The following is a 14,587-nucleotide window of genomic DNA, read 5'->3' on the forward strand; positions in this document are numbered from 1 at the left end:
GTCTTGAGTCTATAACAGAGTCCACCCTATTCTATAACAACTCTCTTATCGTATTTCATTTTATTGCACTTCACATGCCATTGTAGGCTTACAAATTCAAAGCCAATTACATTCCAGGATAACAGTACAAAATTGTCTAAACTCCTCTTACAGTTCTGTGCATTGTCGGTATAAAAAGGAAAATCCCTTTTCCAAAGAAAAATATATAAGTCATCCAGAAGGTTTGGTTGCAAACTTCATAACGTGCGTTATGACATTAAATTTGAACAAACTCAAAGTTACAGATGAATACAAATATTTGCGTATTTAAAAACTGCAAAGAATGTTCACTCTGTTTTCCAAATTTTGGAACCGTGCTTACTGTTCAAATATACAGTGAAAAGTGGCTAAATTAAATGTTGATAACTTTGTTACTTTCATTGTCAACAATAAGCAGTGTATGATATCCCTCTTCTAGAAATTAGACTAGATAGAGCATCCGACAAGTAATAAATTACTGGGCCTGGGTCACAGTTTGTGCAAATTGATTGTTAATCATGACAGTTAAAGATTAAATAAATTTAACATTTTATTATTGTAGTATAGCAAATTATCCACCATTTTAAGCTATTCAGTTCAATGTTGATCATTCTCCAAACCTGTTTGGTCATACTTTTTCTGTTTGATTTGTTATAATGTTGGCTAGAGCTTGGTTTTCATGTTAAAATTTTGTTGTATCTTCAATTACTATTATCGTACTCTAGCATTTTACTCTTCAAAAAAGTAATTTTTGTTCTGCAACCATTAAATTATAAACACTTAATTTTAAAAGAAACCTTTTAATTTCCTTACAAACACATGAACAAAATTAGTTACAGCGTATAAAATTAATATAAATTTGTTGTTTGCTTTTAAATTAAAAAATAAATTTAATTTATATGTTTTTATTAAATTTTATGGTGATGCCATTTAAAATTGAACATTTCTTATGATATTAATTTTAAACCGCTATCCTCTCTTTCCAAGGTACAGTGCATTATTTAATCAGTACTCGTTAATTTAGGAATTATCAAAATTTATTGATAACTATCATAGTTTAACATTTATTGTTCCTATTTAAATATGCTCTTAATATTTAAGTAAATTTCCTATTTATGGTAACTATTACAAGGCTGCCGACTATTTGCATTTATTTTCTCAATATATGTCTTTTATGTCATGTAGTTTATAGGTATAAAATAAATTGATAACTAAAAAATTAGAAATATAATTAATAATACTAGACAATGTTATAATCATATTACAATAACTACAGACATTAGAATTACTAACTAATGAAAATAGTCTAATAGACATAAATAAACAAAAACAGTCAAAAACAACATGATTAAAAAAAATACTATGCAAATATAAAATTATTCCTATTTAAAAATAGTCTAATTATAGCTATTGTAATTACAAATTAAACACATGATGTTATTTTGTACAAAAACGTAAGTAATTATTCATATTGTAGCAAGCACAATGTTTTTAGAAATGTATGAAAGATGATTGACAGATAGCCCTGACGGACTGACACGCATTCCTCAAGCTAGGTCACTCGTGAGCTCCTTACAGTAATAATGGAACTGACAATTGGGCTTGTTTTAACCTTTGCTGGGGGCAGCACTAATGGAACTATCAAAATGATGGTGACAGCAAGTTACAAAATTCTTGACAAAATTCTGATTCATAAATGGTTTTTTTTGTACATACAGTCAAACTATTCTAGAGCCGTCATGAACTATATGCAATAGTAGTACAACGTTTGTAATGGTTCTGTAACTAGACTGACAAGGCACATGTATAATGTGAGTAACATCAAATTGCTCGGATACAAGAAGCATTTACGATAGACAGTCAGCCACGAGCTGAACATCGAAGTTAAGTTCCTTAAACCGTTTCACTTGAAAGAGAGTTTCCGCATGGCCGAAAGCCACCATCCTTTCGTCCAGTCCATAAATTCTGACTTTGGTGCTTTCCCCACCCTTTTGCTTTCGTCCACACGCATCGTCCTTTCATCTTGGAAGTACTGCCTGTAGCTTTCTAACTTCTGCAGGTTCAGTTCTGAAAAAACATGATTTAGTACTTTTAGAATTTCGTCTCCTATAAGTTCTAACATATCCGTAACTGTATAACTAACAAGCATGCTATTGAATTTGTGGCACAAATAGTACATTGGAACCGTGTAAGAATTCGGCACTGTTGACAGCAAACAACACGTTTCATATTTCAGTGTTATACAGGGTAACGGAATATCAATATCAGAGGTGTGACAGTTGAATAGTGGGATTTTTTTTTTGTTCTCTTAGGACAAGAAGCTTATAAATTGCACTTAGTCCTGTAAGAACCTTTGCGCTGCTTCTGAAATGACAGGATGGGTAAGGTTAGGGAGTAGGGGGGGCCGCCTCCTATCGAGATCCATGAGGAAGAATTAGGGCACTACATCTCAAAGTCATGTCCCCTCAAAAGAAGTGGATGCCAGCTCTGAACCAGCCTCTCCAGTCAAAATAGGTAGGGGTGGCATACTCTTGGTGAGGTTAGCAAGAACCTCTGAGGTTAGGGAACAAACCACCAACTCCAACATCTCCCACAGTAGACTAGACCTATCAAATTGCCCATGAACCCCAAAATCTCAACATATGCAGTTAGTGATGTGCCGCTACTGGACATCCATAAGGTTGCCCAGATTGAAGTGACACATCGGTTTTTGCTGTGCCCAGTGGTAGTTTCAACTGGAAGGTATAAACCAGCCAGAAGTGATCCCTGCTGGGTAGAATAATGGGATTAGTCTGAAAAGTATTTTATTCAAAAGTAGTCCACCAACATACTCGCCTCTACTGCTGTATGTGAATGTTCCACTGTTCGAAGCAGAGTTACAGATCATCAGCTTTCATTGTGAGTCTGCCGTTTTTGTTTCGACCTTTTCTACAGATTAAAATTTGCACTCTTTAATGTACTTTCTCTGTCATGAAATAACAGATAGAAATAACAAGGGGAGAAATCAGGTGAATCAAAAACAGGAATGTCCCTCTCAACTGAGAACCTCTTCAGAAAGCACGTGAACTGGTACATTGTTTCTGGAGCAGAATCCATTCTCTTTGACAGATCTGATCTTCATTTTTCTCTCAGCTTGTCCAAGACTTCAATGTAGTATTTCTGGTTAACCGTTTAGCAAAGTAAAATCCACTCAATCGTGATGACACTTAATCTTTAAAAAAATTAATTTTTACTTGCTCTGTCAAAACTTTTAACATCCTATGCAAAGTTGGTATCTTCGATGGTTTTATGTTTTGTTTCAGGGTATTGTATTGGAAAATACATATTTCATCTCACGTTATGATCTTTTCTACTAGTTCAGGGTCTGCAGTAAATTGCTCCATTATGTCTAAGTAGATGTTTACTTTTGCTCATGTGGTTCTATGGATGTTTTGCTCATCCACTACCACACCTGGGTGCAAACTGCTGGATCCAACTGTTAGTTTGGTGCACTTTTACTTCTTTTTCTTACATGCTCCTTGTCAGTGTTGCTTATGCCTGCCAACTTGCAAATATTCAAACGTCGATCTTTCCACACAATTTCTGTCATTTATTTAATGTTTTCGTTATTTCTTAATATCACAGAACGATCTGTCTTTAACATCCTCCTGATCATGCTAAAATTGTTTGCCACTAAAAAATTCAAGTATACGATATCAATTATCACCTAACACTGCCCCCTTTCAATAATTAAAAACATTCAGTTGGAACTTTTTTTAACTTTACGAGGAATTTGAAATAAACACTCTGGTCTAATTCTTAGCTTGTCATGATTGCCCCACTCTGACACGACTTAGCCCCTCAGAAGCAGTATTATAAACAAAGTAAGGTACATATGAAGCTGAAATAAGGTACTTTCTATTCAGGAAGGATCACAGGTCATTCACATTCTACTCCCACTCCTGCTTGATAAGTCTAATAGTTATGGCATGCACAATCCTGTTATTTAATTGTCACCTTTCATTGTTGCATTTTAACTGTTTATTTTATAAATACTAATATGTCCTGTTACTGTACTTGAGCTGTACCACAAAATCTCTTGGCATAACTCTTTGAAATGAAATGAAACTTGGCTCTATCGGAATCAAAGTTACAGTCCTCTCTAACCCTTAACTTCAATACAATTAATAATATTAAAGAACCAAATAACAGTTATTTGAAAAGAACATAATAACTGAATAAAATGTCATAAACATAAATAGCTTATTGACAACACAACTTGCAATTAATATTTAACGGAAAATCTGTATGTGTAATAACACAAAAGATAATCACAAATTAAAACAATCTTACATACAGGGTGTACATAAAGTCCTGCACGGGTATAATATTTTCTGAACGATAACAGATAAATAAACAAGATTTGGTACATCAATACTACACCTAAAAATCTACTTTTTGAAGGAATTATCAGTTTTCTGTAATATCATGGGGACGTCCCGAAAGGAGTCAGAAGGAAATCTTAAATAGGAGCATAGGTCAATATGGACATCATTTTAAAGGGCTTATCTAGCAGAGTTTAATGCCGCAAACCGCACTCAAAAAGATTGATCCCGTACAAAATGGCGGCTGTTCAAAGATTTTACTTGGTTACATTTTATTAGTAGCCATAACACCAGTAAAGCAAAACTGCAACCAAACGAATACTACAGCTAACTACTACATTATGCTTGTCAGTTGTACAGAAGTGAATTATGACATTAATTATCCTCAAGGGTTACAAATTTGGTCCTAATATATTGATAACGGGGAAAACCTGATAACAGTAACAATTAGAAATCTCTTATCTTTTGGTCGCAGTTAGGACTTTCCTATTAGCCAGTCTATTCATAGTAGGCTATTCTAGTTTTCTTGTTTTAGTAGTGCTGTCCATCCATTTTATCAGTGCGCTTTAGTACAAAAGAGTTTGTCGTATTGCTTGTAGTTCTTCAACTACACCATGTCGCTTGACGAACGTGAACGTATAACACTTCTTATGATGGTTGGTTGGGGAAATAACAGACGATCACACGATGAAGCATGCCATTTATTTAATGACTACTTTCACGAGAGGCAGCCAATTTCTAGAACAACTGTAGGGAGAACTGTTCAACACTTTATGGAAACAGGAAGTGTTTCCGATCGTCATAGGTCGCTGAGATTTCTAATTGTTACTGTTATCAGGTTTTCCCCGTTATCAATATATTAGGACCAAATTTGTAACCCTTGAGGATAACTAATGTCATAATTCACTTCTGTACAACTGACAAGCATAATGTAGTAGTTAGCTGCAATATTTGTTTGGTTGCAGTTTTGCTTTACTGGGGTTATGGCTATTAATAAAATGTAACCAAGTAAAATCTTTGAACAGCCGCCATTTTGTACTGGATCAATCTTTTTGAGTGAGGTTTGCGGCATTAAACTCTGCTAGATAAGCCCTTTAAAATGATGTCCATATTGACCTATGCTCCTATTTAAGATTTCCTTCTGACTCCTTGCGGGACGTCCCCATAATATTACATAAAACTGGTAGTTCCTTCAAAAAGTAGATTTTTAGGTGTAGTATTGATGTACCAAATCTTGTTTATTTATCTGTTATCGTTCAGAAAATATTATACCCGTGCAGGACTTTATGTACACCCTGTATAAATTTTTAATAAGTTTTAAATTAATGAACTATCCATTTAAATCTTGCACACATTTATGCCGCTGGTGAGATATGTAGGAAATTTAGTAGTGATTATTGCGTGAAGAAGAACAAGAATATAATATCCACGGAGTTCATTCAGTTTAGATATGTAGGTAATTTAGTAGTGATTATTGCATGAAGAAGAACAAGAATATAATATCCACGGAGTTCATTCAGTTTAGATATGTAGGTAATTTAGTAGTGATTATTGCATGAAGAAGAACAAGAATATAATATCCACTAAGTTCATTCAGTTTAGATATGTAGGTAATTTAGTAGTGATTATTGCATGAAGAAGAACAAGAATATAATATTCATGGAGTTCATCCAGTTTCATTATGGATAGCTTTTTGATTCCTAGATTTAAATTTAGTTCAAAAAAAATTTGTTCTTGAATATTTTTAAACATATAAAAGGAAGGAAAAGGAGGAAAAATTTTATATTTTAAAGTTGTTTTTGTCTCCTCAAGATCTCTCATTGGTTTAATACATAACAGTTAAAGTAAACGTTATGGTGTAATGTATTTAAGGTCAAATTATGAAAAACAGTTCAGCAAGTATTCGGACAGTATATTCTATGACAGCTATGAAAAATACTCACCATTCAGCTCTTCCAGAGTAAGTCCTTCACCACCGTAGTCCTTAGGAACTATTTCCCTTGGGATTACTTTGAAGAGCGACTCCATATTAGAGTGCATGTGGAACTGAAATAAGCGTTCAAAAACGTTACATGAACTCACATTTACTAACTTTTGTGAACTGTTCTTATTTTATATATTTCAATGAAATATCTTTGATTGTGTGTCAACAAGTCAAATATGCATTATATAAAAATTATCTCTCTTTGAGTGTTATTATCTTGGTTGGCAATCTGATTGGTGATTGCGTGTATTTAGTCCTCCAGTGGAAGAGGTGTTACTGCATAGTGGAATTGCTTCTTGGTTTAGTAGAAATTAGAGGGTTGTTAATTAAAACTGTTAAATGCAATTTACCTGGAAGTCTGTTAACTAAATGTTGTACACAGAGGGAAAACTACTTACTGATTATTACATTAGAGATTAAGGGAAGCTCACCATTTCGTAGACTTTGGACCGAAATAGAGGTTTTATGATTGAGAAACACTTCTCGAGAAACGAATGTGCATTGATGTAATGGCAGGCCTTGACGGGATATGAGGCAGCTTCCTGTAATAGTATAACATTTAAGTGACCATACATTCCAGGACAAGGCAAATTAATCTTATATTCTGTACATAGTCTTACAATATTTGTCACCCAATAAAAGTGTTCCAAATAATATAAGAATAATAGATTAATAAAAAATAATAGTTGAGGAAGAGACTTTATACGAGGGCTATCCAGAAAGTGTCAGACATTTTGAAATATAAAATTAATCAACTGAAATAGGAACATTTCATTATATACATTTAAAAGCTGCACTCTTAGGGTATTTTTCAACGTAATCCCTGTTCAAATTGAGACCTTAATCATAACGTGACACAATTTTGTCGATTCCAGCTTTGTAGAAATCTGCCGCCTGAGATCTTAACCACTGATTAATGCCAACGTGAATGCCAAGCGCTGCGTTGTGAGCCAGATCTTCATCACTGGAAAGAGGTGGTAGTCGCTTGGTGCCAGATCTGAGCTATAATGTGGATGATCAAACACTTACCAATCAAAATCATCCAAGACTTGTCATGTATGATTGGCTGTATGGGGACTTGCTTTGTTTTGGATAAACAAAAATTTTTGAGCTCAATTTTCCCCTCTTCTAGTTTTGTATCGCTCGCTTAATAACTTTATGAAGTTATTAAGTAAACTTCATAAAATTTGTGGGAAATGTTCCGAGAGTTAAGTCATTGTGAAACAGCGATTTTCATTAACTTTGTTATTGATTTTCAACATCAAATCTTCAGTCACAAGGCTAGGCCGACCGCTACGTCATGAACATTAGTGTGGCCATTTTTAAAGTCAATACACTATTGCCTTACTCTGCTTTCACTCATTATTCCATTTTCGTAGACAATACACAGTTGGCAAAAGATTTCAATTGGTTTATGGTTTTTGCCAACAAAAACCTTACCACTGAACACACTTCACAAGTGGTGAGATTTTCAATTGCAGCGCACATTTTAACTAATCACAGTGAGAAAAGTAAAAGAGATACAGACCGCGCGCGACTATAGCTCCAAGCTTACTGAACGCCAGATTGTTTTGACATCAAGATGGTGGCTCTAGTCCCGCCCACTGTTGCACTATTCAAAAACGTATGTTACTTTCTGGATAGCCCTCGTAAATCAACACAATAGAAAAATGAATAATGTCCATCCAGATGTTTGCTGAAAATAGGTTATTGGTACCTAGTCAATTGTGCACTCAGGTATAATGTAGGTTATGCATATATTAAAATTTGTTCCCTTACAATGCAATAGGTGCTATTGTTGTTATGTTCAAAAGAAAGACATCTCTTACGTTAAAGAATAAAAACACCACATGTCCTTGACCATTTTGAGTTATGAGATCATTTACAGTGGTCTATACAGTCTAAACAATGGTCTGTACAATTTTAATTTGTAATTCTGCTATTTTTGTGTAAATTAATAAAATATAAGTTTATGAACAGTGCCATTCTCCAGTTACCTGCGTAAAACGTGTGTAGCTGGAGCCTAGTTTCATGGGTGTACTCCAGAACACTGATGCATTGAAGTGTTTACAGTCGTTTACAATCACCAACCCTGGCACAGTGCCGTTCTCGAGTTGAAAGACTTCCGTTGTCATCGTGTTGTACTTCACAGAGGCTGCAAAGTCGTATTGCTTGGGATCGCACTCGTTCAGTCTGATCCACAGAATACGGTTGCCTTGTGGATCACTCTGTGGCAACATGACGATGGGGCTGAGAGGAAACAAACATCTGATCAGTAATCTTGGGTTTCTTAACAATATAACGTTGATAAAACTACTCTTCTTTTCAACAACTTATAAAAATAAACAATGCAAAATTATAAAACTATTTTTTTTTTACACACTAGATAATGAATGTATGGTTTCGTTTGGTTGGCCACACAGTCGTCTAAGAAGTAGTATCAAATAAAATTAAATTTATAACATGAGAAGATTTCCCACAAATGTGGTTAGTGATATTTTTATCCGCATTTACAGTAAGAAGGAAAAAATTGCAAATTAATTGTATTTTTAATTGTGTGTATATACTTTTTAGAATGTGTTAAATTTAAATTGATGGACCATTATTAATGTAGTGTATCAATTAATTTTTGGAAAGTTATGTAATTTTTATTACTTTCAAAGTTTTTTTTAATTTTGTGTGTTGGTTAATCTTAAATAATTGTTAAGTTTAAAAAAAGAGCCAAGTTGATGAATAAAATAAATTAGCATATAACAGATAGGATAAACATATAAATAGGGATAAATTTTATTCAAGAAATAAAAAGTTGTGTTCACTTTTTTTGTTTAATGTGAAACAAGTAATTGTAAGGATGTACTAACTTCACTTTAGCGATGTCCTTTATTTCCTGCGATGTAGGATCCCTGTCAGCAAAGAACTCGGTGATTTCTGTTTTCAGAGTGTAATAAATGTCGATGGTTTTCTTGGTATCTTCCAAATTCCATTGGCAGGCATGCAGAAACAGTACTATCATTAGGTCTGCAATAAAATGAAGTTTCAGAGAAATGGACCATATTTGTATTTATTCACAAAGTTAAGGTAATGAACCCTCATAGTAAACAACACATAAAAAATATCAACTGTTTGAGGAAATGTTAAAAACTGTTTAAAACAAGGTAGAAGTACCCAACACCACGTCTCGTAACAGGTTTCGCCGAGGTCGCAAGCAAAATTTCAAATCTATAGCTTATGTCATTCTCGAGATGTCCTGCAGACGAGTAGATTTACAGAAAAGAGTTGACACAAAAATAATGCATCACAGAAGTCATTCGTGTAGAAATTATGTTTCTTGCTAAATTTAAAGTCTACCCATGAAATCTTCCTTAGACATATCTTGCGTATTATACATTTAGATTTTTGTTCATAAAATTGAGTTTCATACCAGTGTTTAAATAATAAAATTCTATACATCAAGTCATTATAATATGATTTTGTACGTTTTGATACAGTCAGGCTACATGTATTAATATGTCACATGTTTGAATCTCTTATGGCCGTATTGAGTTTGTTTACAAATTTATTTATTCTGCTATTTTGTCCTCGCCGTCAAAGTTACCCATAAGACAAATGTAAAAATATTCACTAATGCTCAGCCAAATTCTATGGAGTGACATGCACCATCATCGAACTCAGATTTGTTAATATTATATAAATTAAGCTTCATGCAAAATTTTAGAGGCAGACAGATATGAAATTTTTCCAATTCCATGGGTGATTAGTCAACTAAAGCTCAGCCAATTATCAATTTTTTAAAGCCAAATCCTCATTTGTTGTTTGCGAGAATATGGGTGGTGTTTGTGTACTTGCCTGGTACAGTGGGAAGGTGAGGCTGAGTTTTTATCCAGGTTTGGATTTCCTCAATGTCCTCCGCTTTGAGTTCCGGATTCTTCTTGAACTCATCTTCCAGCGTGACCTTGAACATTCCCTCCATCTTTGGCCTGCACAATGCACTGATGAATATGAGGGTCAATATTAGAAGAGGTAGTTTCTACACAAAGCTTTCCTTGTTTTGTTTTCAATTCCATTGTATGCAAAAACATGTTGGGTACAAAACACAATCCTATGGACAATAATATGAATGAAACTGAAGAGATTGTTTTTTTAATATTTTTTTATTATTCCATTACCGGTACTATTATTGTCAATTTAGAAAATCCAGAACAGAATTATTCCTATTGGTCTAATTGTTTATTTTTAAAGTGGTGAATCCTGTGTTTCTTTATGACTGTAATACATTTGTGGTTCATTGTATAATTCATTGATTTATGTTAATCTAAGTGTATTTTTGTTATTTTTAATAACTCTGTGTATCAAAAATTATATATCTGCCCCTTTTCAAAATATAAGAGCGTTTGTTATATTAACTAAGGAGTATATTGTACTGAATTTGACTTCATTATTAAAAACTTGTACGAATATATACTATTTGATAAGTAATCCAAACAATGATATAAACATATCTTGTAAATTATTGAATACAATTAAGTATTAACCATGGTACATTAAACATATTAATGTTATTTTAATTTATAATAGAATATATTTGACATAAACAAGTTATAAATTATTGCCAAGTTCTTAAAGACCGATTCTTGCATAAGTGGTGTTTTGTTGTAAAACTTTCAAAACCCTGATATTGAAGGAGGAATCTTTTCAAAATAATCCAAGAGGCAAAAAGGTCAAGGTATTTTTGTTCAAACCTGTCGAAAGATTTTTTCAGAATTCAGATCTTAAAATATTTTGGCCTCTTTCAGTCAACAATTCAGTTGTCTGAAGATAGTTCTCCATAGAGAAGCCTAAATATTTCAAGATTTGAATTGTGCTACACATTCTTCAATGGGTCTGAACCAGAGAGAGAGAGAGAACATCTTTTATTCACAATCATCAAGATTTGATAAGCGTCAATACAGTCTTCAAATTTCAAATACATGTTGAGTTAGACTAGACTTGCAAAAGTTAGGTTATTGTCCTTCCAAGAGAGAAACTCATTCACTGCATAGAATGGCCGCTGCACAAACCACCTCCTCAGGTGTCGTCTGAAGGTGAAATCCCTTAAGTTCTTCAGCTCATCCGGAAGGAGATTGAAGAATCTGGAACCTGCGTAGGAAGGTTTCTTCGCAAACAGTGCTGTGCGATTAGAAAGAAGGTTGAAATTGTTCGCATTCCTGGTTCGGTGCTGGTGGATAGATGAATTTATCGGTGAGCTGCTATTGCAGGCTTCCATTATAGTTGCCAAGATGTAAGCTGATGCCACGGTTAGGATTTACACACGCACCAGAAAAACCTGATGAGATATATTCATGACACCTGTAAGTAAAGCTTATGAATTTAAAAAGTCAAATATATCCTTAAAATTGATAATTTGACATGATACATCTTAGAGCTTTTGTGAAATATTACAATATTAGCCTATTGCATCTTAGTTTTACATAAGATGCATGGTTTGTTTGAGCTAAAATGTGTTGTCATTTTTAGCCAACAAAGCAGTAATTATGACATCAAACTGCTTGTACTTGGCTCCAAGTCTAGGTCCTTATAACACAAAACCTGTACTTTGCTAGATGCAGTCTACTAGCTTTTATTTAAAAACAAACTGAAAATTAAGTCTTTTATACGATTGTTATTCAACGTTGTTTGGTACTTTCCATCCATGGAATATTTATTTAAGGCAGTGTAACAACATCCTGCACGACAGATAAAATAGGGTTATCGTTACAGTGTTGTACACCGTTAATTGGTACAATCGTCGTTATTTTATATTTAAGACATTCGAGTTTATCGCTAGGTTATAGTTGTATTAATTTGTTAGATTGTGTTGGTAGGGCGCGCGGTCAACTGACTACTTGTATGGAACTGTTTATCTTTGTTTTGTTCCAAGTAAATAAACGGTAATTTCTTGTTTGTTACTAAGTTCTAGAGATTACTATTACAGTAGTTATAGTATAGTTATAGAATAGTACATAATTTTAACTGAATTCGAAATAGCCTATCACTAACTCTAGTAATTTACGTTTTACTCTTGTTGATTTAGAAAAAAAAAACTGAGACAGCTGATAACATGACGACGGAACATTGTTTGTTACCTGTAACAGCTGTTCACTCGTCACTGCCACTTGTATCGTGTAAACTGAAAACTGATAGGCTATGTCAAATCGAACAGAAGGGCACTAACTCCAGGGTATCTTCAGATTAAACCTCTATTTATAACTCGCGAGCTCCCTTCTTTCCTCGCGTTCGCAGATTAGATAAACTGCGTGCTGTTCAGCAGCAGTGTTACCACCGACGCGGTCGAAAATTCCCTCCTAGTCCCGTGTGTAACTCCAGACAGAATGTCAAATAATTAATGTTAATGGCGTTAATTGATCTACACGACACGCGCGCAGGGTTACAACTTTGCGATGTAGCGTTTTCACTCATTTTGTTTGGACTTAGGGTAAATACGTAATTTAAAATGTGTCAGCCTTTCAACTGTCGCAGTAGAAAACATTACACAAATTGTCTAGTTATTTTAAACTGATTTCACTAGGATTTTTTTAATTTTTTTTTCAACTTAAAAGAACGTTAATTATCAGCTGAAAAATACTTTATAAACGGATTGCTTCAGGTAAGGTATTTGGGTCATGGTAAATAGAATTATTTTTAACTAAATATAACATTTTAATTACTCACGTTTGACTAGCGCAAGGTAACCAATTTTTTATTTGGCTATGGGAAAGATCAAACCTGGTAATAAAAAAATAATTTGCCATTAAAATAATGATCCAAAATCCTTATTAACTTTTATTAATCCAGAATGCAATATGGAAAATATACTTTAGTTGTAAGTAAGATTTTTTTTTATAGTCACCACTCAAATTTTCTGTTGAATATTTTTTTATAAAATTGGTAATTATTTAATTTAGCCACTTCACAATATTTATTGTTGGTATGTTATGAAAAATGCTTAAAATTAAATTAAACAGCGACATTTAATAATTACATTTTGGGAAAAAACTTAAATCCCGTAAAAGGCACTAGTAGTTGAACGGACTAACAGTAATGCCTCCGGGCTTAGGTGCTGCCCCGTACGGATGGCGATGAACGAAAAACTTTCCTCGAGATAGTACCGACAGTACAATATAAAATGGCAAAAAGCTGATCACTAATGTTCACTAGATATTACAAACTCACCTAACCATATTCAATCCGTCTAATACAACAAAACAGCGGACGACAATGGCCGCCATATTTGTTGCACTATGAAAAGGAATGTAAAATTCTATATCGAACTAAAAACGATACTATATCAGAAGTGGTCATTCTAACACAATCAGAAAACTTGATAGGACACCCAATACACACGTTGTCCGTAGGTTAAACACAATTCTTACTATCACACAAACACAACACAACTGGAAAACAAATTGGCTAATGACGACGACAAAATACAAAGAAAAACGTCTTTATTTTGAACAAGCAGTAAAATATGACCAAACATGAAGCAGGAAAATAACGAGATGGGCAAATGAGACGCGTATTGGCAAACAAGACCGAGAGAACAGAGGAAACAACGTCAATCAAACTTCGCCGCAGAGGTAGAAACTGTTGCAAAATGACGAAAAAGTACCGGAAACTTAAATGATCCTCATATGCTGTTGATAGTCCTAGTCTGACCTTTAAAATTCCCTATACTTTTCTCGCGTGAATATTGGTATCCCGATTATTCCCTCCACCAGTGCCTACCCCTCCTTAGTCTGTTATTTACACCCATCCTAAAACCCCAATTCCCTTCTGTCCCCTAGATTAACGAACTATTCGGTATGTAAGTTTCAAACATATCAATTGTCACACATTGTGAGGCCGCCTAAAAATTCTTTGTGGAAATGAAAACATACTATTCTAGAAATTGATATACGTTGTTTTAGATCGTTATACGTAATGTGGCTAATGTAAATATTATCGATTAAGTTGAATAAACTGTTTTTTTTTTTAATGCAAAACTATATATTTTTTGTGTTTATTTATTTAATCATTAAAAACAGGTAAGATACTATTTACTGTCTGTAATATGACACACATCTCCAAAATCATTTTTATCGTGCTTATTACGAAGTTGAAGAGAGGGAGAAGTTACTTTATTTCACCCTGTACAACGAAGCTATCCAGTTCCGAGTGCAAGAGCATCAGTTTTTTAGTCTTAGAA

The 14,587-nt window shown here is 33.8% G+C and overlaps 1 protein-coding gene across 2 annotated transcripts; it reads right to left on the reverse strand.

The window, feature by feature from the left end:
• Positions 1 to 1,341: 1,341 nt before the first annotated feature.
• LOC124366942 (alpha-tocopherol transfer protein-like) lies at positions 1,342 to 12,677 on the reverse strand. 2 transcript variants are annotated; one of them, XM_046823558.1, is made up of 7 exons: positions 12,489 to 12,677; positions 10,213 to 10,355; positions 9,228 to 9,384; positions 8,364 to 8,616; positions 6,798 to 6,908; positions 6,326 to 6,428; positions 1,342 to 2,085 (listed from the first exon to the last, which is right to left on the reverse strand). In XM_046823558.1, the coding sequence occupies exons 2-7, from the start codon at positions 10,334 to 10,336 to the stop codon at positions 1,922 to 1,924; spliced, it is 912 nt and encodes a 303-aa protein (XP_046679514.1). In that variant the 5' UTR covers positions 10,337 to 10,355; positions 12,489 to 12,677; the 3' UTR covers positions 1,342 to 1,921. The 2 variants fall into 2 exon arrangements, with proteins under 2 accessions (XP_046679514.1, XP_046679513.1); XM_046823557.1 differs by having other exon boundaries at positions 1,343 to 2,085; positions 10,213 to 10,343; positions 12,489 to 12,676.
• Positions 12,678 to 14,587: the final 1,910 nt, after the last annotated feature.

Source organism: Homalodisca vitripennis, chromosome 7, assembly GCF_021130785.1.
Source record: "Homalodisca vitripennis isolate AUS2020 chromosome 7, UT_GWSS_2.1, whole genome shotgun sequence".
NCBI classification, from domain to species: domain Eukaryota; kingdom Metazoa; phylum Arthropoda; class Insecta; order Hemiptera; family Cicadellidae; genus Homalodisca; species Homalodisca vitripennis.

Excerpts from the sequence above, each read along its gene's own strand:
- LOC124366942 (XM_046823558.1), bottom strand. The coding sequence starts at position 10,336 with ATGGAGGGAATGTTCAAGGTCACGCTGGAAGATGAGTTCAAGAAGAAT. Across the intron at positions 8,617-9,227 it reads AAGGACATCGCTAAAGTGAA|CCCCATCGTCATGTTGCCAC; the intron begins GTTAGTACATCC and ends GTTTCCTCTCAG. Across the intron at positions 6,909-8,363 it reads GCTACACACGTTTTACGCAG|GAAGCTGCCTCATATCCCGT; the intron begins GTAACTGGAGAA and ends ATACTATTACAG.